The 24,210-nt window shown below is 44.8% G+C and overlaps 1 protein-coding gene across 1 annotated transcript in view; it reads left to right on the top strand.

Annotated features, from left to right (window-relative positions):
• The window catches only part of ERCC3 (ERCC excision repair 3, TFIIH core complex helicase subunit), a 476,680-nt gene that overhangs the window by 370,854 nt on the left and 81,616 nt on the right, over positions 1-24,210 (top strand). Inside the window, 1 exon segment of the mRNA XM_044078239.1 lies at positions 16,608-16,725. Coding sequence (XP_043934174.1) covers positions 16,608-16,725 — 118 coding nt within the window.

Here is a 24,210-nt window from a genome sequence, read left to right as displayed (position 1 = left end):
ACAGGCTGATGAGGAGGTTCATCCAGAATCAGATTCATATGGGGGTCTTACTAGGTCCCTCTCCCATCGGAGGGGGTCCTTCTATAGCTCTATTTCACCCAATCTCTCCTTCCCCGATCCGACCCGACACTTGGGGGTTCTCGGATCCGTGGCCCTTTGGAGCTATGGGCTCAGCGCCGCCGGCCATCACCTTGAGTTCCTCGGATCCGATTTTGGATCCAGGAGACTCTCGGGGCTGTAGTCAGGGAGTCGGACTCGATGGTCTAGGTCATTCTCTTCCAAACACCTTAATAAAGTCACAAGCAAAACTAAAAAAAACACAAGTCCAGGCACTTTACCAGTATTCTTTTTCCTTTTAATTGCACAAGATCTGGTACCTCGGCCTTTCGCCTTCACGGATCACAAAATGTGTATGCTTCAAACATCTTTTTATACATATGCATACACATTAAAAAGCAATTAGCGCAAACAATTTATCCAATTATTTAATTATTCAATTTCATCAGTTTTATCAATATTACATCAAATTCATCACATTTTACTGAAAAAAGCTTTATAAATCTATATCCAAAATATTATATAAATATATATGTAAATACAAAATATGAAATTTTCTTATCACAAACATATTTATTTTTTTATTTAACAAAACCATGAATGATTATTTAACTATTAGTTCATATGATTACTATCTAAATAGCCAGTTCTAGATTAAGTCCAAAGGGCTTTAAAGTTCCAAATTTTAAAATAATTTTCTCTTCTGATCCCATCCTTGGCGCCCAGACTACCCTACCTTCAGCTCCGATCCCTGTTTCAGACCAGGAGAGGGCCTCATCCTTACGGGTTACGGAGGTGGGCTCTCCATCGGCATTCGGGGCAGTGGAAAGGGTTCTCTCCCAGCGGTTGAGACCACAGCTCACCTACTCAGATCCTACCCAGACCTCCCTGTTTTAGGATTCTGCTCCCCTCACCCTGTCTCAGGGACAGCCCATGCCAAAGCAACCCCAGGTTGTTCCCCTCAGGGAACCCCCGGAGGCTTACGAGTCCTCTTCAGAAGGTCCCACTGGAAAGGAACCTCGTAAACACAAGTGTAAAAGGAGGCACTTGGACTCCCCTGAGTCCATTACCACTGACTCGGACTTAGATGAAGGGGAGGGTTCCCCCAGATCACCTCCCGAGGATGTCTCCTTCGGAGACATTATGGAGATCCTTTGCCAAAGAGGAGGTTGGTCAGCCCCCAAACCCTCTATTGATGAGTCCATGTTTCTGGAGGCCTTTGGTGCGGGCCCATCTACTTCCTGGGTTTCCCCACCAGCCGACCCTTTGGTGGACCTCATCACCACTAGGGCATGGAAGGATCCTGACACCGTGGAGCCTATACCCAAAAGACCGGACAAAATTCTTTCCCCGCCGTCAGATAGGCAGGCATGGTCCAAAGGAGCCCCTGTGGACGCTTTGGAGGTTGCAGCTACCACAAAGAAGGAACTGGCACAGGAGAGTTCCTCGATCCATCCACCAGACAAGGAGTCCAGGTCGATGGATCGTTTTGGGAAGGGTATGTACTCGTCAGCGACTTTTTCTATCCGTGTGCTGAATTACTTGACACATGTTACCCAACTGCAGCGTGACCGTATAACGGAACTAACTGAGTCGCCCCCGGAGTCTCTGTCACAGCAGGACAAGCAGTCCTTTACTGCTAAGATGACTACACTGAAATCAGTGACAAATACATCTATGCGTCTCCTCTCCCATGCTACAGAGGGAGCCGCTAGAGCTGCTGGTACAGGCATTGCCTTGAGGCGATATGCCTGGATCAGACTGTGTCAATTTGTGGACCCCTTTAAAGCGTCTTTTATTAACGCCCCTTTCGATGGATCATCCCTCTTTGGGAAGACAGTACGCGACACACTCACCCAGAGTGAGAAGGACGGAAAGACTTTGGCTGCTGTCGGTATCCGCTTCTCTAACCCCCAGAGATCCTATTCCAGGAACCAAAAGGGGCAAAAGAAGATGTGGTTCCAGAAATCACAGTCTTTCCCGGACACTCAGGACTATTCGTCCCCCAGAGGCAGAGGGGGACAAGACTGACGCCGTCCCAGAGGCAGAGGGGGTCCCAGAAACTTTGAGTCTAGGGAACCTTTTTCCGACAGGCCCGCACAGCAGCCCTGAGGGGTTGCCCAACTGCTCTACTCTGGAGGCAGTTGGGGGAAGATTCTCCTTAAATCCAGCGGCATGGGAGTCCATTACTGCAGACTGCTGGGTGTTAAACATCATATCCAGAGGCTGTTCTATCCCTTTCATATCATCCCCCATAACTCCAGCACGCCTCCCAGATGTTCCACCCGATCACAGGGAAGCCGCAGCTTTACAGGTTTCGAAACTGTTACAAAAATGAGTATCGAACCGGTCCCCCTGACCAGTCTGGATCAGGCATCTACTCCAGGTTCTTTTTAGTGCCAAAGAAGACGTGGGACATCAGGCCCATACTAGACCTGTCTATCCTCAACCTGTCGGTAGAGAAACAAAAATTCCGGATAGTCACTCTACAGTCCATTCTACCGTTTCTAAGAGAATGCGACTGGATGTGCTAGTTAGACCTCCAGGACGCTTACTATCATATCAAGGTCCACAGAAGCTCCAGGAGGTTTCTGCGCTTCCGGCTAGGGGCCGGTCACTTTCAATTCAGAGCCCTACCCTTTGGTCTCACCACAGCCCCCAGGGTGTTCACCAAGGTAATGGCAGTCGTAGCGGCTCACCTGAGACTTCAGGGCATTCAGGTATTCCCCTACCTAGACGACTGGCTCTTCGCTGCATCCACCAAACGTCTCTTGTGCCAGGCCCTACACTACTTTCTCGGTCTGGCTTACAAGTTAGGCATCACGATCAACCTCAACAAGTCCCACCTGGCTCCGGTTCAGGTCATAGACTTCCTCAGGGCACGGTTGGATACTATTCAGTCAAGGATCTTTCTCACCCCAGAAAGGATAAGAAATCTCAGACTCCACATGTCAGCTATCTCAGTGCACTCTCTAGTCACAGCAGGCGATGTTCTCAGGGCTTTGGGTTCGATGGCAGCCTCCATTTCCATTCTCCCTCTTGCATGTTTTCATATGAGAACCCTTCAGTGGAATCTAGCAGTTCAATGGTCCTGGCTAGACCTCCCGATGACTTTCCAAATCCGAGTAAACCTAACATGCAGAATGTCACTCCAGTGGTGGCTTCAGTCATCAGACATACTTGCGGGGCGCAGCTTTCTAGCCCCACCGGCCCAAGCCACGTTGACCACGGACGCCTCCCAGCTCGGGTGGGGGGGCACTTCCTGGGAAGAACAGTCCAAGGCACGTGGTCCCTACTAGAGACCAAGCTACACATCAGTGTCCTGGTGCTTTTAGTGTTGAAAGCCTTCCATCCTGTCCTACCTCCAGGGACAGTGGCCATTCAGTTGGACAACATGGCAGTAGTCTGGTATATCAACAAGCAGGGAGGGACCCGATCCCTACCCTCTTTGTCGCGAGGCCATGAGAGTTTGGGAGTGGGTCATATCCACCAACCGGTTTCTGATAGCAATGCATATCCCAGGATGCTCCAACATTTTAGCGGACAGTCTGAGCCGGGCAATCCTTCTGCCTTACGAGTGGTCTCTAAATCCATCGGTGGCGAAGAGAATCTTCCTCGTATAGGGTCAACCTTGCTGCGACCTCTTCGCGTCTCCTTCCAGCATGATACCGAAGTTTCTTCAGAAAGCTTGCCGGTTGCAGTGCAAAGTCATTCTCATAGCTCCCTTCTGGCCTCGCCAAGTGCGGTTTCCCTTCTATGGTCTCACCTTTTGGCTCCTCCATGGACTCTAAATCCATGCCCAGATCTACTTGCTCATCCATCGGACTTGCCCCTGCCCAACCTGGACAGTCTCAAGCTGACGGCGTGGCTGCTCCAGTTCCCATGATCATCAGGACTCCTGGACTTTCATCCCCTGTTAAGAACATTCTGGTAGCATCTCTCAAAGCCTCCACTAGGAAACTCTACAGTAGCAAGTGGAGACGTTTTTCCATTTGGGCCTGTCAATGCAATCAGAACCCTTTTACAGCCCCTATTCCAGTCGTTTTAGATTTTTTGGCTGTTCTCTTTCAATCGGGCGCAAGTTCTTCCACCATCAAGGTTCAACTGGCTGCCATCTCTAATTTCCATGTAGGCAAAAATAAGGTTGCTCTGGCCTCTGCCAAATTGTGTAAAGCATTCCTAAAGGGCACCTTTCTCTTGCGACCTCCAGTTAAAGAGACAGTTCCTCCCTGGGATATGACTTTAGTCCTTCAAGCATTGACCTCTCCGCCTTTCGAACCTGCCGGTTCAGTCCCTATAAAATTCTTGTCTTGGAAGACGGCATTCCTGGTTGCCATCACCTCAGATAAAAGGGTTTCAGATATACAGGCCTTATCCTCCATGCCCCCCCTATTTGATTTTTCACAAGGACAGAGTTTTGCTGCGTACAAACCCCTCCTTCCTTCCTTCCCAAGGTGTCCTCAGCAGCCAGTATTAACCAATCTATAAATTTGCCAGTCTTCTTCCCAAACTTCCAAAATAAAGGCGAATATAGACTCCATTTATTGGACGTCCATAGACAGCTCCATTTTTACCTTCATAGGACTAAACTCTGCCGAGAGTCAGATCAGCTGTTTGTCTTGTTTTCAAAACCATGTTTGGGCAAAGCAGTTTCAAAAGTGTCCTTAGCAAGGTGGATCACTCTTTGTATTGCACAAGTACATAAGGACAAAGGCTTATCTCCTCCTGACTTACTGAAGGCTCATTCCACTAGATCAATGGCCACTTCTGCAGCTTTCTGGTCAAAAGTACCTTTAGATGATATCTGTGCGGCAGCCACGTGGGCCAATTCGCATACATTTATCTCTCATTATAAATTAGATTTGATCTCTAGAGGGGGAGCATCCTTTGGCTCTGCGGTGCTCAGAAATATCCTTCCATAAGGGCCTGTCAGGAATACTAGTAGCTGGGGACTCTGTCCCATATGTGCAGAAAGAATGAAGTTGTTTACTTCAGATTAAGAAGTTATGTACTCACCGTAACGTTCCATCTGAGTAGTTAGACTTCATTCTTCTGCACCTTCTCTCCCTCCATCCCCCTCACTATTCAGGTCTTATCCTGTTTGTATTGTGGGTTACGTTGCTAGTTAGTGACAGCAAACTCGATCTGGGGTTAGTCAGGAGGAAGTGATGTATTATAGGTAGGGGAGGAGCTTGGAGCTCGGAGCTGATGCTTGTAAAAGTTTTGCCGGCTTGGATCCAAATCAGATCCGAATACCCATATGTGCAGAAGAATGAAGTTTAACTACTCAGATGGAACGTTATGGTGAGTACATAACTTTTTAATTACCCTTAATGAAAATAACTGGGATCATACCATAGATAACTTGAGGGGATAAATACTTGAGATAAACGATTTACATTATTCTGCGTCTATTAGTGGTACACAGGACAGTCCTGGGGTTAGTTTTCTGTTTCCCATCCATAGATCCGGTTTGCCCTTGAATATGGGCAGGGCTGAGCTTTGTTTTATGCTGATTGGGGGTCTGTTGCAGAGCAGTGGTATCCTCTGCAAGATATACTTATCCCATCAAAAAACATTCTTTTGATGTTGCAGTAGAGGTTTAGAGCCTTAAACTACTTGTTGATGTGCAGTAAGTCCATAAGTATTGTGTCAGAGGATGCCTTGTATGCCAGACACAGGTCACCTCTTAGCAGTCTGTAGGATACCGAGTATAGTGAGAGGACTTTGAATCTGTCCATGTAGGACATGTTGTTTAAGCCTTGTATACTTGTAGTATGGTATCTGTGTGGGGCATTCCATTTGTTGCATTTTTCTGGACAGATATATGACAAAGGTGGCATTATATTAATTGTTTGGCCTAATAAGGTCTGAATAAAGGGGAACGGAAACATCCCTAGATCAAGATACAGTCTCTTTGCTTATACGCTGTGCAACATAAAAGGACTTTCTTACAACTGTGGACATATGATGGTCAAATGTTAGGGCACTTGTCCACATAGGTTCCCAAATCCTGAACAACTGAGTCAACTCTTAGAGGCGTATTGTAATTTTGGTAGTTCCTTTCTTGGGTAGATGACTTCCCAAAGGATACAGTAATGTATTTTTGGCATTTAGTTTTAGTCCATGATTTTGACACTATTTATTTATTTGGGACAAACCTTCTTGCAGGATGGCTAAGGCACTTGGAGATTCAGTGACTGCTTCTAGTTTGCAGTCATCTGCAGACTTAGTCAGCCAGAGCCCTTTGGTATTGTCTTTTACTTGGTTTGTTTGTGTGACCTTTTTACTCTTTGATTTAGTGTCTAGTTGGGATATTTGACAGACACATTAATGGTTATGGACATCAGATGGGTACAAAGACCCTGCATTTCTAGAATGTAGCCAAACAGTCCACTTATGCTGTGCCGACGAGGTCATAAGGCCGAAACATCCATGTCCACAGCTAGTGGGGTTTGGCTTTGTTGGCCTGAATGTGTTCATAAAGATTGAAAAAGGAAACAGGAAAAAGTTGACATTCATAAGCCATGTAGTTCACAGGTTCATAGGTAAGTACTAGGCTATCTGCCCATGGGCATTTATAAGCCTAGCCACAGAGTGATGGCTTTCACCTCCCCATTAGATTAGTAACCTGGGCCTCTGTCAACAGGGCTCCTGAAGTGATCCCAGGGTAGAACTTACGATTACCCATCCACTCATCAAGATTTCTCTTGAAGAGGGTCAGAGAGGAGCTCTGTCGAATATGGATTGGGATTCTATTCCAGAGTGAGGGGAGTCGCTAGGACAGGACTCCCTCCATCATGTCCTGTTTATTGTTATACATAGGTTCAAGTCGCTAGAACGAGTGGCAAGACACGTTGGTCGAAGTCTACTTCTTCTCAAATCAAGTACAAAGTACCCGTTAATTCTTTTCTTTCTTGCTCCGAAAATGTCAGAAAATGTATATTTAATAACAAACGTGTGGAAATAAATGCCATTTAAAGATTTTTCCTCTTACTGTCTACCCCGCCCACAATTGACCACTTTGTTTCTTATGTAATGGGTTCTGTGCCAGGTTTAATTCTCATCAAATCTGCGAGGTACGATGGTAGCAGATTACTTTCGTGAGACGATTTAATATAGAATATGCCCGGATACTTTACCCGACTACCCGGATTACAGAAGAAGCACAAAGCACAGCTTCGATTCGATGCGTCGATGCGGTGAGGGTTTTTTGCAGCCCCAGCCGCCGCCACTTCGAACCGATGGTCGGCACGGACCTCACATGGTGAGTCAACTAGGCCTAGTAATTTGTCTGCTACATTACTATTCCACAAAGGCAAAAGCTAAGTTTCTAAGCCCTGATAGATTTTACAGGGTCATTCTTTCTCATCAATTCTCATTCCTTCTCCCTTCTGCTGATCCTGAAACTATTTAGAGTTCTGCTAGGCTATCTCTAAGAATCCTATTCTCCAAGGGAGAGAAGGATTCTCGTGCCTTGGACAGATGGGCAAAAAAGGTTTATACTTCAGCTACCCTTTCTATTAGAGCCTTAAATTGCCAGTTTCACATGTTTGTTTAAGTAGTATCAACATTTTCTCTGTTTTAAAAAAAACAAAATTTCTGCCTTTGCATGTGCTGAGGAGGACAAGGAATTGCCAGATGTGTGCTGCCACTGAGCAAGTTAGCAAACATAGTTTACATTGTGGTTTTGATGACAGTGGACTGCTTCTTCAAGACTAGAGAAGGGAGAAGACAAATCAAAAGAAAGAAGACTCTGAACCTCCTCCCTCCCTTCTTCCCTCCCCTCTGTCCTCCTGGAGGGGATGCCGGCTTTCTCTTTTTTACCAAAATTGGACTCACATTACCCAGGACAAATGGGTGTTAGGCGTGATTTTGAAAGAGATTCCATTTTCACTTCACACTCTGCAAGGCCTTTCCGCTGGCCAGATCTACCAAAACCAATGGACACAGAGGGCCTTAAATCAGTGGGCCTTTATTAGCCTTAAGGGCCATAGAACCTGTTTCTCCACTAGAGGGGGGGAAGTTTTTTCTCGACTTTTTCTGGTCCCAGAAAAACAAAACTCCTGAGACCCTATTCTGACCTCTCAATATTAAACACCTTTTTGGTAATTCCAAAATTCAAGATGCTTACACTTCAACAACTTATCTACCCCAGAGTTTTTTTTACCAAATGCCCTGGCTCAGTAGTAGCTTACTGCAGACTTCCTACTGGGATTCTCAGTGAACACAAAAGTCACATTTGGAATGATCTTCTTGGGAGCTGGACACAAGTTTTTGGACACAGCCCCTCCTCCCTCCAGAAAAACAGTTACAGCTTCAATCAAGCTGACCCTTGGCAGCATTAACTCAGCTCACTGCAGGAAATTCCTGCAGGCTCTGGGGGGCTCTGGCTTTGCATCCTCTGTTGATTCAAATTCAGGCTTCACATGAGAAAACTTCAAGAAAACTTCAATGGTACCTAAAGGTCTCAACATGCCAACAGTCTGGTCAATGGATTCCACACTGATTGATCCCCTCCAGAAAGAATTCCTTTGTGGGGTAGGGTGTGTGTTTTTTTTGAAGGCAAAGCCCTTTCGTCTGCCTCAACCTACTCAGACCATAACTGCCAACAGGGTTTTTGGAACAAACAAAACTCTATGGCACATCAATCAACTTGAAATGTTAGCAGTCCAAAAAACTCTCTTCTTCTTCCAGGCCCTCTTTTTGAAGGCCAGGACCTGCTAACAGACACAGACAACACACAGTGTGGTATATACAAACAAGGGGGCTCCTCTCTCTACCCCCCCTTGAGACCTGCCATGACCTTATGGGATACAGCCCTAAATTTGAATCTGAATCTTCAGGCACAGTTCATTCCAGAAAACAAAATCTCTTAGCAGACAGCCTAGCTAAGAAACATTTTGGATCTCACTCTGAATGATGTTGACTACTTTATTAGACAAGATAACTTGCAGTTTGGGACTGTCCTCACTCAGGTCTATTTGCATCTCATCTCAACCATCAAGTTCAGTTGCCTCTTTGCACCAGGTCTTCAAGACAGCTTGAAGTGGATGCCCTGTCTGTCCTTTGGAGGAATCTTCCGGATAATGCCTTCCCTCCACTTCCTCTTCTGCCTCGGGTATTACTAAAGATAAAGCTAGACAAACCCAGACTGATTATTTTGATAGCCCTACTCTCTGCATCTTTTCTTGGTACCTCCTTGGAGTCTTCCTCTAACCCATTCTCTACTGTCCCAGCATCAGGGTCAAAGCAAGTTTGGATGTTTTTTGGGAGCTAAAGTCCCTAGTACTAGGAAATCTTATGCTTCTAAATGGAAAAGATTTTACCAGTTGGTCGACAATTTTCTGAGAGGAGCTAAGAATTTAAAACCTCCTAGAACTCCTCCTGTCCCTCCTTGGGATCTCAACTATGTTTTGAGTGGCTCTAAATCAGACTATTCACCTTCCTACCTTTTAACAAAACCCCAAAAAGGGGGAAAGGATTTTGCATTCATTAGATGTAACATGCCATGGCCACCTTTCTCAGGCAGCCTACCACCAAGGACATTCTGGAGGCTGCCACTTGAGCTCTGTGCATACTTTTCCAAGCACTATAACCTCCCCTTTGTACTCTAAGTCTAGGGCAGGCAATACCTGCCATAAATGTAGATGTCTTGTCTTACTGTTGCGTGCAGTGTTCCTCCCTCTCCTCAGACCTTGTTTTTTATTTGCTTACTTTGTTTTTTTTTTTCCACTACCTTTCTGGTGTATTTGTGTTTCGCTTTATACCGCGATGCGCCGGGCGTCAGGGTTCTAGCTTGAAACAGCCGGCCGACCCAGACTTTGATATTCTGGTTCTGAGGGATCTCGTTTTTTTGAGGTGAAGCATGTCCATTAGTTCAGGGTTTGACATGGCTCTATAGGTCAGGCATAGGTCACCTCTGAGCAGATGGTAAGCGACTGAGAAGAGCTGGAGCTTTTTTAGTCGTGCTTCATAGGGTAATTATTTAAGGCCCTTAATCCTCTTAGTGAGGTACTTCTGTCGTCTTGAGGTACTTCTGTGGTCTTTCTAGTTGTTGCAGGTGTCTAGTGAGGTACATCCCAAATGGGGCATTGTAATCTATTATGGGCCTAATGAGTGAGGAGTAAAGGGGCACAATCACCTCCTTGGATCTGGATGAGAAACCCTTTGTGATCAGGTGCGCCATATAGAAGGATTCCCTGACCGTTTTGGCTATGTGGTTATCAAAGGAGAGCATGCTGTCTACTTGGGTACCCAGGTCCCTAATTACTTCTTCTGTACTTAGTGGATTCCCATCTATGTGGTAGTTTGTAGGTACTTTGTTTTTCCCAAATGGGATTACTATGCATTTTTTGGCATTTAGCTTGAGGCCTTGACTTTGACACCAGGTGTTTGTCTCTGTGAGACCCTTTTGCAGGATGTCTGTGTCAGCTGGAGAGTCAATTATTGCACCCAATTTACAGTCATCTGCGAACTTGGTTAGCCACAGTCCCGCCTTTGCCTGCACTTCAGAGAAATATATACCGAACAGGAGGGGTCCCAGGACTGAGCCCTGTGGGACTCCGCTTGTGACTGGTTTAGAGTCAGACATGGCACCTGCCACTCTTACCGTGTGGGTTCTGTCTGAGAGCCAATTGGCAACCCATCTCGTGACATGGGGGTTGATATTTAAGCTGGTGAGTTTGTCTATGATTCCTGAGTGTGGGATGGTGTCGAACGCCTTAGCGAGGTCCAGATATGCTGTGTGGACCACCTTCCCTTCATCTATGGCCTTGCTGACTGTTTTGAAGAAGTCGACCAAGTTCAGGAGGCAAGATCTGCCTTTATCAAAGCTGAACTGGGTGGGGTCCAGTGTCTGGAGGTTCCCAATATCCCTGTTAATGAGCTCCATGATAATGCGTTCCATGTCTTTGCAGACCAAGCTAGTCAAGCTAATAGGGCGATAGTTCCTGGGGTCAGTTGTGGCACCACCTTTGTGGAGTGGTACGACTGTTGCTGTACGCCATTCTTTGGGTACATAGCCTGTAGAGAGGCTGAGTATGAATAGTGATTTGAGATGGGGGGTTAGTTCATTTTGAAGCTCGTGTAAGACACAACCTGGGATAGCATCTGGCCCCATTGATGTTGTGTTTTTGGCCTTTGCAAGGGCTGTCTTTACTTGTGTGTCTGAGATATCTGGAGCGCCACATTCTTCTGGGATGGGTGCTAGCCCCTTTGGTGGAGGGGGTTGAAGTTTGCACTGAACTTGTCAGCCAGGATGTTGGCAATGTCGGTTGGTTCAGTGTATTTATGGCCATTATGCACTAGCTTGGAGCATATGTGAGAGTTTGCACCTAGACTCTTGACATAGTTAAAGAAGGCCTTGTGGTTATCCTTAGAGTCATTGGCTATTTTTCTTTCGAAGTTGGCCTTGGATGATTTAATGAGGGAGCACAGTTTTTTACTGATGTTGAGGGAGCACAGTTTTTTACTGATGTTAATCAGAGATGCCTTCTTATTTTGGGATTTTGTTCTGTCTTGCAGGAGTTTCCACCTTCTGTTGTAAAGTTTATTTATGGCCAGGGTCCACCAGACTGGCTTCCTCTTTTTTGAGGAGCTGGTCTTGGTTTTACTTGGGATGGCTCAGTCCATGCATTCTTGAAGGTGTTCATAGATTGCACTTGTAAAGGATTCTGCCGATGGGTCATCATTTTCCATTTGATTGGGACCATTGAAACTTCCCACCTTGGTCTTGAGGAGTGTGAAGTTGGCTTTAGAGAAGTTTTTTACTTTTATTTCCTTGACTGCTGGGGGGGGGGGTCGGGATGTGGATGTCCAGTGTGATTAGTTTGTGATCTGATCTTACCAATGACGAGTTTACCTCAGGTGTGGAACATAGGTTTCCCATGTTGGTGATGACCAGGTCCAGTATGTTGTCACCTCTTGTGGGAGTGGTGACCAGCTGTTCAAGGGCGTTTGAGTTTATAAACTCAAGGAAGCATTGGGCTAGGGCGTTTGAGCTTGAGTAGTTTTCCCAGTCAGTGTTTGGATAGTTGAAGTCCCCCAGTAGCATGGTGTTGGGTAGAATCTTCATACTTTTTAATGTTCTCAGGAATGCTGCGTGAAGGTCCTGAGACAAAGTGGGAGATCTGTAGCAAGCTGTAAATTGAACAGTCAATTTACCCGCTGTCATTTGCACTTGGATGGTCTCAGATTCCGCGTGCTGTGTTACTAACCTGGAGGTGTGGGTGTTCTTGATGAATATGGACACCCCCCCCCCTCCTTTTGTTTTCCGGTCCTGGTTTTGGGACCTAAAGGTATGGTAGGAGTTATAGCCTGGTAGTGCTGGGGTGCTCTCTGGAGCCTTGAACCAGGTTTCTATCACTGCATATACGTCGATTTCTTCCATACTAAGGAGAGCCTGAGTGTGTGCATTTTGAGGTTTAGACTTCTGGCGTTGAGCAGCATTACCCTCAGTTTTTGTTTATTATTGTTGTTTATGGAGGCGGGTTTGTCTTTTGAGCCTTGCCTAAAAAAGGCAGTATTGGGGGCGGCAAGAGTCTTGGCCAGTATTCGAAAGCCCAGGGATGACAAGTGCAAGCCATCTCTGGCGAAGCAACGTGGCTTGTCAAGCATGTCGTCCCAGGATGACAAGTACTGGATCCCCTTTGAATGACACCAGTAGTTTAACCAATTGTTGAAACTGATCATTTTTTCTTCGTATGCTGGCATAATTTTGGGTGAGGGCAGGATGCTACTCAGAGTCAGAGTCATACCAGCCTGGGCTAAATGGTCAGGGAGCTCCTCCATGTCTCTTTTCATGTAGTCCAGGGAGGTACGTCTCAGGTCATTTACGCCAATATGTACAATGACAGAGTCATATTTGTACTTGTTGTGGAGTGACCTGAGTGCATGTGTTATGTGGCGGATTCTGGCACCCGACAGGCAGCTTATGGTAACCTTCTCCTTGTTCAGTGAAGTGAGTGGGACGTCTGCGTGCCTGATGATAGAATCACTGATTACTAGTGTGTTAGGTGTGTTATCTAGCCTTAGGTGATGTTTTTGCTTGGCACACTGACATTGTGACGTATGTGTTACCTGGTTTCTGTTGTGTGGTGGGGGTTGCTTGGGTGTATCCTTAGGAGGTCTCTGTTGTTTAGGCAGGTTCTTATTTAGAGACTCAGAGTATGTTTTTGCGTGTTTCTGAGAGTTGTTTTCTGGTGCAGCTATGGCTGGTCTATGTGAGTCTGATAATGTGGTGCTAGTTTTACCCTTCTCCTTGTGACTGGTTGATCCAGTTGTGGGTTGAGAGAGCTTAGCCTCCAGTTTGGCTGTGTAGCTGCATCTCTCACATATGTTTGTGTTGGTTGGGAGGAGGAGGGGGTTGTCTGTGTACATGAGGTAATTGTAACATTACCTCAAGATGCCCAGATTCACCAGCTGGACCGGAGAGCACACCTGAAGCTGTCCCTTGAACATGCCTGAATAGATGGTTGGGACTGTATTGCTGATTGGATGAGTAAAGAGCCTTATACTTCCTGAGTATAGGGCTGAAGTGCAAGTTGTAAGCTAGTGCTAGTTTTAGTGAGTTTTAGTAAGTGCCGGTCTTAAATTGCCTTATTTCTAGTGCTGGGTTGAAGTGTTTCAAGTTTCAAGGGAAACACTGAAGTGCAGACTTCGTGGAGCCTGGAATAGTTTAACCGCAGCTAAACAGCGGTGTGCAAACCCGCGCTAAGCAGTTTTTATACCAGGGAGATCAAAAAGGATAGATATTAGCCCAAAATGGCCAATGAGCTACAAGTTGCTGGGCTGGGACCACTCCTACAGGGACAGATAGGCTGCTCAGAGTTCCCTCTCTCACAGTGAACAAGAAAGCCACCTAATTATCCAAGTTTGATATGGGCAACACAGGAACCTTTACCACAGTCCTGGATTCAGCAAAGCCTGAAAACTGGACTAGACTAGTTCAGAAAGGTGGGAAAACCAGGAATTTTTTTTTTTTCAGAAACAACAGAAATGCAGAGCTTAAATTACTTTAAATACACAGAGGAGGCTAGCGCACTTGAGTGTGTAGCCTGTGACTGTGTTACCAGTAACTTAAATGCAAAAACGACAAACAGTAACTTTTTTTCAAGTGCAACAAAGAATTAAGTACAGTAAGCAATGCAGATATTACTAGGGGATCCACAGAAGCTCTGAAAAGCCGCGTTTTAGGCGGAATTAGCATTTCAGGGAAACAACAAGCAAAAACAATACTTAATCAAGTCCAAAGTCTCTCGGCCGCTTGTAGGACCCTGCAGGGCACCACATGGAGCCTGCTGAGCTGTATACAAGTGCAAAACCGCGCTAAGCATTTTTTATACCAGGGAGCTCAAAAAAGATAGAAATTAGCCAAAAATGGCCAATGAGCTACAAGTTGCTGGGCTGGGACCACTCCTACAGGGACAGATAGGCTGCTCAGAGTTCCCTCTCTCACAGTGAACAAGGAAGCCACCTAACTATCCAAGTATGATATGGGCAGCACAGGAACCTTTACCTAAGTCCTGGATTCAGCAAAGCCTGAAAACTGGACTAGACTAGTTCAGAAAGGTGGGAAAACAAGAAATTTTTTTGTGTGTGTTTTTTTTTTTTTTTTTTTTTTTTTTAAGAAGTGCAGGCCACAAACCTTCCTAATGTAAAACAACTGGTCTGAAGCCCACGTGCTTAATCCAAAAGACTTAGAATGTTTTCCCAGGGTAAGTAAACACTTGCCCAACATGCCCTTTTCTCCACTGTAGTGCAATCCCATAGTTGGTATATATAGTTGGGGGGATGTGGGGGGTGTGGCCCTCCACCTAGGTGGGTTTTACTTATTTTGGCATGAGTTTCGTTTACCTTTGGGCAAGTGTTTAAAGTCGACATTCAGGTTTTTCATGTTTTGCTGTTTCCTTTGGTATATGACCATCAATCATATGGGTGTTGGGATTTCAAAGGAGATCCATATATATATATATATATATATATATATATATATATATATATATATATATATATATATATAATGTATGGTCTTATGGATTGCATATGATCAGCTAAACAGCTTGTTGACAGTTGTCTAGGATCACACAATTCCTGGGGTTGGGGAATATGCCCTTACCCTTTGTTGCTGTCTCAAAGTTGATATAAATAATTAGCAATGGGTGTAGGGGAAGTGTAGTTTGTATTTTTAAGTTTTAAATTTTGCATGCATCGAGGCTATTTCTTGGTGCATGTGTACGGCATGTCAGCGCTGGCATTTTCAACATTTTGCATTGACCGTTTGCTGGTTGATGTTTGGTGTCTTTGACAGTACTGCTTATACACACACACTAATGCATGTACATATTGTATAGGTATGGGAAAAGGGGTCATACTTGAAAAGGGTCTTCGGACCAGAGCAATTACCCACTTAGCAAATGTATAACTAAATGCACATATATCTGTAGACAGAATACATGGCAGCTTGGTATATGATGCATATGTCTTGTACTGTAGGTTCAAAGAATAGTTCTGTTACAGAGTTGGCATTGTTTTTTCAGGGACAGGCAGTTAGAGAATGCTACTTATTTGAAGGATGTACCTGTGTGCTGTTTCATTAAGGAGAATGTTGATGGAGATTATGATGGTGCACCACATATAAAGGAGCAGGTTGGGGTGGGAGTCATGAATATGGTGCACCATTTTATTGTGCACAGGTTACTTGTGTAATTAAGATATGATTGCTTCATCAGAGGCAGTTTAGTCTGGTTGGGAGTTAAGGGTATACAGCATATCCTATCATAGTAAAGAAGATTGTTGTGGAGAAAAGCTAAACTGACTGTGCCAACATTGTGAGTTAGAAGTTTGGATGAGAGAGGTTTGTATATGCCAAGTGAAAAGGTGTAGACTTGAGAATGTCATTAGAGTAGATTGTACATTGTAGAAAGAGAGTGGTAATGCCCTGGAATTCCTTGCCAATGTGGGTCCAAGAATTCATTGGCAGAACTGAGTATAGATCGTGTAAGTTGCTTTAAAGGAGCTGACAGTGATAGCAATGTAGGGCAAACTACAACTCTTGAGCAAATGTGATGAATGTAAGGTGGTGGTCTTTTTATATTTTATATACACAGACAAAAACTGCATTAAAGAATTTGGGTTAATGTGTTACAGGAAAGAAATGAATTTGTGATGTTGTACAAAAGTGTGTGAAGTCATGTACTTGAAATTTTGTACATGTGATTGCATTGGGGTTGTTACCAAAACCAGGCTGAAGGACTTGTTAGTTTTAGAAAGTCTTGTGTATTAACTATTATTATATAGAAGTAAATAAACTTGGAAACTCATTCCAATTCTTTGCTTGTTGGGCTTGGCTTATTTGGCAAGTTAAATGTTGAACTTATTGGTTCTTTTTTTAAGTTGAATTAGTCACACTTCCCCATAAAGTGTAGCAGCATGTTGGCATTTTAATCGTTCCAGTCTGTTGCATTAATGCTGCACAGCATTGCTGACAGAAGTGTTTATTTAATAATGGTGCTCATTTGTAATCACATTCTACATGCTGTAATCTTTAGGTGGGAGACACGTCCTTTGATCTTCCTGAGGCCAATGTGTTGATTCAGATATCATCCCATGGTGGTTCCCGAAGGCAGGAGGCCCAGAGACTGGGTCGAGTGTTAAGAGCAAAGAAGGGTAGGTAATAGCACTTTGTTAATTACACTAGTCTGCTTGTTTTAATTACTTTTTCAGCCATTTATAAGATATTCACCTTACTGTTATAGAGTTCTTGAAAGTCGTGTGACATCTAGCATGCAAATATCATTACTTTCACACAAAGTAACCTTCACTGAATGACAAAAAAAATGGTAGTGCTGGTCAGTAAGGGTGTCAATGCATGTATGGTCTTGCCTTGGTTTGATGATGATAAAGATTTAAAATGAATAAAGGCACATGTTTCTGACATTGGTGGCCCATGCTCAGGAACAAACTTTTGTCATCAGATGCTGACTAGGAGGCAGGTTTGATAAGATGGTTGACTTCCTTCACTTAGGGAGTGACAGTTAAGGAAAAATATGCAAATGGAGTGCTCAAGTTAAAGAATCCTGTGCAGGAATACACACTTGGGGATTATTGTTATGGAAACCTGAACCATTGGGGGAATGCCCAAGATGGTAGGCTAACAGCTCTTTTAACTCGTCTATAGCTTCATTACATTTTTGTAAAGATTCTTGTCTGAAAGTACAAAAAAAATTAAGAATGTGGAAAAAAAATAAGTACAACAAAAAGTGCTTAATCAGAAAATCAATAATTTAAAGATCTGATGATAACCATTTCGTTATTCCTCACAACTGAGTCTTGGATCAGACGTCAGATCTGATCTGGCACTACACAAGACACAGATTCAAGGCTTGAGCTCCTCCCCCTCCCTTAGTCTCCTTCTGCACTTTAATCCCCAGTTTTCATGTGCCACGTTTACGCACGAATGTTGTCACACGTCTGGTCAGGATAAAACAGATGAACAGTTGTGGGTTTGTTTCAAGCAGCTTTATTATATGCAAACACATCAGGATTGAGTCTTAGTGACTTAAACTTTAATAAACTTGTAAAAAGCCTGACTACTGCACTCATACATGTTAACACTCTGGCTATTATTTCAAAATGGCACTGCCGCCTGCACATGCTGTCTATATGCATGTGCCCTCACTTTGAAATGCTGTTCTACATCCTCCCTCTTGGAGAAATAACTCCTATACTGAAAATGGCAACATCCATTGACATGCAGTTGTACAGAAATTATCCTTTGACATGCAGTTATACAGAATTAATTCTCTGTCATGCAGTCATGCAGAACTAAATACAAATAAAACACTCATGTTCAGGTTGCTGTGTATTTTACACTAGATCTAGAAGTACGACCTGATCATGTGACAAAAAATAGACTTGGGTTTAGCAATAGGGACTGTCTTTAATGAATGTTCAACTTCAGGGGCATGTAGGACATCATCAGGAACAGGAATAGGTACTGAGACATGTCCTTCAACAGGAACATCATCTGGATTGATCTAAAATCTAGAGTCTGTATCACAGGTACAATGCTGCAATATCGATTCAGACACCGGAAGAAGATGCCTGCAATTTCTTCTAGATTCTATACCCTCAGATTCCACTAAGTAGGATCTCGGCTCTGCACTTTTACCTCTCACTTGACCAATTTGGTCAAAACCTTTTGCTGTATGCATCCTCACTATCTCTCCTTCTTTCAGTGGATGAAGAAATCTGCTCATTTTATCATAGCTGGACTTCTGAAAGGAACACTTTTTAAATAATTGGGCTTTGGTTGCTCTGGTGTTCTTAGCATTAGGCACCAACAACCTGGAACTGATACGCAAGATTGTTCTGGTTTCCCTAGACAGATGTCTCTGAGCATGCAAGCCAAGAAAATTGTCACAGGGTATATTTCTGAGATTAAGCAAATTCAAGAAAACATTGATATTGTCATGCTTTGACCTCTCTGGTAATTGCTTTGCACTTTGTACTGCAAGCTCAGCCAGGCCGTTTGACTGTGGGCATTCTAGGCTGCTAGTAATATGGATAAAGTCCCACTCTTTTGCAAATTTCTGAAATAGTTGACTGGTGGACTAGGTACCGTTGTCAGAAATAACTTTGCGTGGACTACCATGGACCTGAGAAGTGATGTTTCAACTTAGCAATAGCAGTACTGTACGTTGTTAGGTAGCAGATCAATCTCGAACCAATTCGAATAAGAGTCTACCAACACTAAGTAATGTTGACTGTTCCGCTCAAATATGTCAGTGGCCACTGTTGACCAAGGTAGTTCAGGAATCTGGCTTAACTGAAGCTGCTCTTTTTGCAAATGCTGTTTAGTACTATTGCATACTGAACAAGATGAAAGTACTTTATCAATGTCTTTCAATAAAAAAGGCCAAAATACTAGTCCTCTTGCACTTCTTTTGCTAGCTTCAGAACCTGTGTGGCCATGATGTACTCATGTTGCAAGGAAGTAGGAACAATAACTTTAGGACCTTTGAAAATGATACCACCTTCCATCATCATCATCATCTCATCTCTGTAAGGAAAATAAGGTTGCACTTCTGTTGCTGCAGAAGATTGCTTGATGGCCATCCAACATTGATGAAGTGGTTGAGCTTTTGCAAAACTGGATCAGTCTTTGTATGATCTCTTAGCTCATCAAGTCTTGTGGTAGAAAAATTACGCAGTTCCATGACATTGAAGTCAAAATTCTCTGCATCAAGTTGTTCTGTGGTATATCTGGGCAGTCTGGATAAGGTATCAGTCAGGTAAAGAAGTTTGCCTTTTGTATAGACCATTTGAAGTTGTACTTTTGAATCAGAGCATCATTCTTTGTAGTCTTGCTGGAGCTGTATACATGACTAGAGGCTAATGATCAGTCTCGATCTGGATAGCTCAGCCATAACTATAACTTCAAATATGCGAACACAATTGCCAAAAGTTCCTTCTCAATCTGAGCATACAGCATCTCAGTTTGGGTAAGAGTTCTAGGTGCATAGGCTACTGGTCTGCCCTCTTGAAGAATAACTGCACCAAAACTGAACTTTGAAGCATCACAGGAAAGAATTACTGGTTTGTGGATATCATAGTAGCTTAACGTAGGTGGACTGGCAATTTTCTGTGTAAGGTCATCAAATGCTCTCTGATGTTGTTCCAACCATGACCAGGCAACATTTTTGCATGTCAGCTCTCTTAAAGGCACTGATAATTCACTGGAGTCTGGTTTAAACTTGCCCAAATAGTTAACCATGCCATGAAAACGCTGTAAGGCTTGGACATTGTGTGGAGCTGGCATGTCTAGAATAGCTGTTTGTTTGGAAGGACCTGGTCGTAAGCCTTTACCGGTAAATAAATGAGCTACATAAATAACTTCTGGTAGCCTGAATTTACATTTCAGAGGATTGAGCTTTGAATTCACTTCACAAGCTCTGTCCAGCACTTTCTTGAGATTTCTGTCATGCTCTGCTTCACTATTACCTCCAACCATACCTCCCAACTGTACCGAATTACGCATTTTTTTCCGAGTTTTAAGTCCAACTAATGGGGTCCCGAGTGGCACCCCATCATTTCCGACTTTTTCCCAGCATTTTTTTTATTTTTAATTTTTTTCCCATTTTTGAGCTGACCTCATGACGTGCGCGATGATGTCAGCTCCTTCGGGGCTACTAGCCTGTCGGAATTGAGCTCAGTGCACACATTTCCTTCCGGCTGGTTTGAATGGATGTACACATTTCCGTGAGCAGTCCAGGGTGAAACGAGCTAACTAGATTCTTTTTTATCATCGTCTGAAGTTAAGGGTGAAATATTCTGAGTGTTTGTGTGTGTGTGTGTATGTGTGTGTGTGTGTGTGTGTGTGTGTGTGTGTGTGTGTGTGTGTGTCCCACGTTAATACACTTGGTGGCTAGAGGTACTCTGGCTCACCACATTGGGTACAAGGTAAAAAGAGCCTAAAGTCTCTAGCCACCACCACTTATGAATTTATGCCTCATATTTTTGATCTGTTCCTCATAAAATTTGTGGTTTTCAGGATTTTTGTGGCAAATCACTGAAGGATTGAATTCACTAAATGACAGGCATTTGAATTTCAAACTTCGTATTCTTCAGAAAATAAATGGTAACACAAAACATTTTATTCTAGAAAATTTTCTAAGTTTATAAGATCAGTATTTTGAAATTTGTTCCTATTTTGGGGCTGTATTCCCCCATTATTGGCTTTATCCGGGTTTTTGTGCTAAGATGTTAACAGCTATGGTGAGAGAGAAGTGAGAACTGAATTCACTAAATGATAACCATTTAAGTTTCAGTCTTCTTATCTTTCAGGAAAATCCTTTTTTTGGCATAGTGGTATGTTGCTCTGACTGTAGTACACAGGGTTCTGGGTTCAAGACTTGGCAGTGAAATGCAGCATGGTAGTACAACATTTTGTTGTAACAGCTTTCCAAAATGTTTGTCCCCCCCCAAAAAAAAATAAAATAAAATTGAAAATAAGTGTAGGAAGCTGCGCAAGATGCCCGGATCCATCTACTCCTTCAGATCCAAAGAAGGCAGTCAAGCAGGTGTCGGATCTGACAGATTCGTTGGATCCGATATTACTTTTTGATAGCTCTCCTTCTCCTTCAGGTTCCACCAGGGATTCGAAGCACTCGATTCCCCAGGCCTCGGAGCCTATCTTCGGATTGTGGACATGTATGTCTGTCTCGGGGTCCAGGCTTGCATCCCCTACTAAGTCCACCCATTCTTTGGCTTCCTGCAGCTCCTCCAGGCGCCTTTTGCCCAAGGATATGGACAGGATGATGAGAAGCTTCCTCAGGGCCCAGATATAAATGGGTCTCTTGGCATCTCCAGCCCGCTTAGACTCTCTGAGATCCCCAGCCGCAAGGCCCTCTCCTCTTCCAACTGTCCCTGTTTCAGAATTCCAGCACCTGCTTCACCCAATGGAGATGTCAGTGGGTCAGGGAATGCATGCTTTTCTGATGCTGTCACGGTCCCTGATCAGCTCGATTCTGTTGCCTTTGCAGCAGACTGGGTCTTGGCTCCAAGAGGTCATCATTTTCAGGCTTATTGGAGCAGTCCCTTCCATTGGATCTCTGGCCAGTACTGCCTGGAGAGCTGGAACCCATGGTTGGCTCCACTCCTTGCTCCTGAGAACTGGGGAGGGATTTTCCTCCAGTCCATCAACCTTTTGTATGGTAGAGTGGACTTTCTGCAGGTCTGAAGCAGCGTCCCCCCCACCACCACCAGGTCCACCCCAGCCCGTCTGTAGTATGAGACCTGAGCCCATCCATCCTGTCCAGGGTCAGTCCTCATGAGGTAACCTTCAGGCTGCATCCAACCCTTAGGGGGTTCCGAGTCCCTCCCCTGAGCCCCACACAGTGGAGGTGCCATGGAAGAGAAAGTGCAAGAGGAGGCACTTGGACTCATGGATGAAACAGATTTTGATGAGGGGGATGGTTTCCCCCAGGTCTCCGCTTGATGATGTCTCCTTTGGAGACATTCTGGAACTGTTGAAACACAAATGGGGATGGTCTTTGCAACCCCCGTCTTCAGAGGAACATGTTTTCCTGATGGCTTTCAGGACAGGCCCATCTATTCTTGGGTGTGCCCCCCCCCCCCCCCCGCAGACAAGGTCATCAACCCTATTTTGCGCAGGGCATGGAAGGAAACTGACACCATGGAACTGGACCCCAAGAAGGCTGACAAGTACTTGAGTCCCCCTTCCAATAGAATGCATTGGAGCAAAGGCATTCCAGTTGATGTCATTGTGGTTGCCATGGCCACCAAAAAGGAGCTGGCTGAACAGAGCTCCAGCCTCTATCCCCAAAACAGGGAGTCTCAGGCAGTAGACACAGGAAGCATGTCTATACTTCAGCCATGTTTGGCTTGAAAGCTCAAAACTGTTTGACACACTTTACCCACCTGCAGAGAGACCTGGTTGCTGAACTAACCAACTCTCTTTCAGAGTTGATGTCTGTGGGAGGACCTCAAAAAAGGTCTCTCCCCAGCTTACCACTCTGTCTCCCTTTGCCAACTCCTCAGTGAGGTTAATCTCTAATGCTGCTGAGGGTACCTCTCAAGCAGCCGGTGTAGCATTGCCTTGAGGCGTCATACGTGGATGCAGTTGTGTGGGTTTCTGGAACCCTTCAAGGCATCTTTCACAAATGCCCCCTTTGATGGCTCCTTGCTTTTTGGACCATTGGGCAAAGAGACTTCAAACTGCAATGAGCAGGAGGGGAAGACGCTGTCGGTGATAGGGATCAAATTCTCTACCCCCAGAGGTCTTTTTCTAAGAACCAGCAGAGAGGTAAGAAACTTTGGTTCCGAAAATCGCAGAGTTCCTTCCGAGATGCTCCTGAGGATTCCTCTTCCAGAGGCAGCGGGAAAAGGGTTATATGATGGACATCACCCTAGAGGCAGAGGGGGGTCCACAGAACTAGGGCTTCAGAGAACCTTTCTCTGAAAAGCCCTTTCAATGCCCCTGAGGCTTTACCTGATTGTTCTGCCCTGGAGGCAGTTGGGGGTCTGCTGTTCTCATTGCACCCAAATGCCTGGACAGCCATAACCAATGATCAGTGGGTGCTCAGTATCATATCCAGGGGTAATTACATGCTCTTTTCCTAACCACCTCCAAGTCCTGAGAGACTTGCGCCTGACTCACCACCCAGTCAGAGAAGACTTGCCCAAAGAGAAGTTCTAAAACGTCTAGAAAAAAGAGCCATCCAAGAGGTCCTAGCAGGACAAAGAGAGTCCAGAACTTATTCCCACTTATTGGTGGCAAAAAAGAGCAGGGAACCTGTTTCCAATTTTGGATTTCAGCAAGTTGAGTCTGTGTCAAGAAGTCATAGTTCCAGATGGTCACTTTCAGTCCACTCTGCCGCTTTGGCACAAAGACAAGTGGGTGTGCTGCGTAGACTTCCAGGATGCCTACTATGACATCAAGATAGGCAGGTGCTCCATGAGGCATCTGCACTTCCAGCTGGGATCAAATCATTTTCAATTCAGAGCCCTGCCTTTTGAACTCACCACAGCCCCCCTCGGTGTTTACCAAATGATTGGCAGTGGTCACAGCTCACTTGAGACTGCAGGGATTCCAGATCTTTCTGTACCTGGGCAATCAGCTCCTCATGCTTAAACATTACAATCAATGTGGCCAAGTCAAAACAGACTCCTTTGCAGAGTCTGGAGTTTATAGGAACCCAATACAGTGACAGAAACTGCAGCTTAGCCCTGTCAGAGCATGGATTTACTCAAACAACAGGGCAAGGTGATTCTAGAGGCTCCGTCGCCGCAAGCGTCTCTCATTCTCAAGGCTCTGGGGTCCATATCAGCAGCTGTCCTCCATGTGCTGCTGGCAAGGTATGACATGCAGGTACTCCAGTGGATGCTAGCAGACCAATGGTCCATTCTCTCTTATCCTGTGTTTATGCCTCTATGACTGGCACCCATTTGCAGACGACATCTTCAGTGGTGGCTTCTTTCACAGGACCTCTTCCGAGGCAGACCTTTTTCACTTCCCCCTCCAATGGCCACAGTGGCCACAGATGCTTCCCTGCTAGGGTGATGGGGAGGTATTTTCAGGACAGAATGGTCCAAGGCACATGGTCCCCTACAGAGACCAAGTCTAGAGAT

The sequence above is a fragment of the Protopterus annectens genome, chromosome 7.part0 (genome assembly GCF_019279795.1).
Source record: "Protopterus annectens isolate FY-2018-M chromosome 7.part0, PAN1.0, whole genome shotgun sequence".
NCBI lineage: Eukaryota > Metazoa > Chordata > Ceratodontiformes > Protopteridae > Protopterus > Protopterus annectens.
This window is presented reverse-complemented; position numbering and strand designations above follow the sequence as displayed.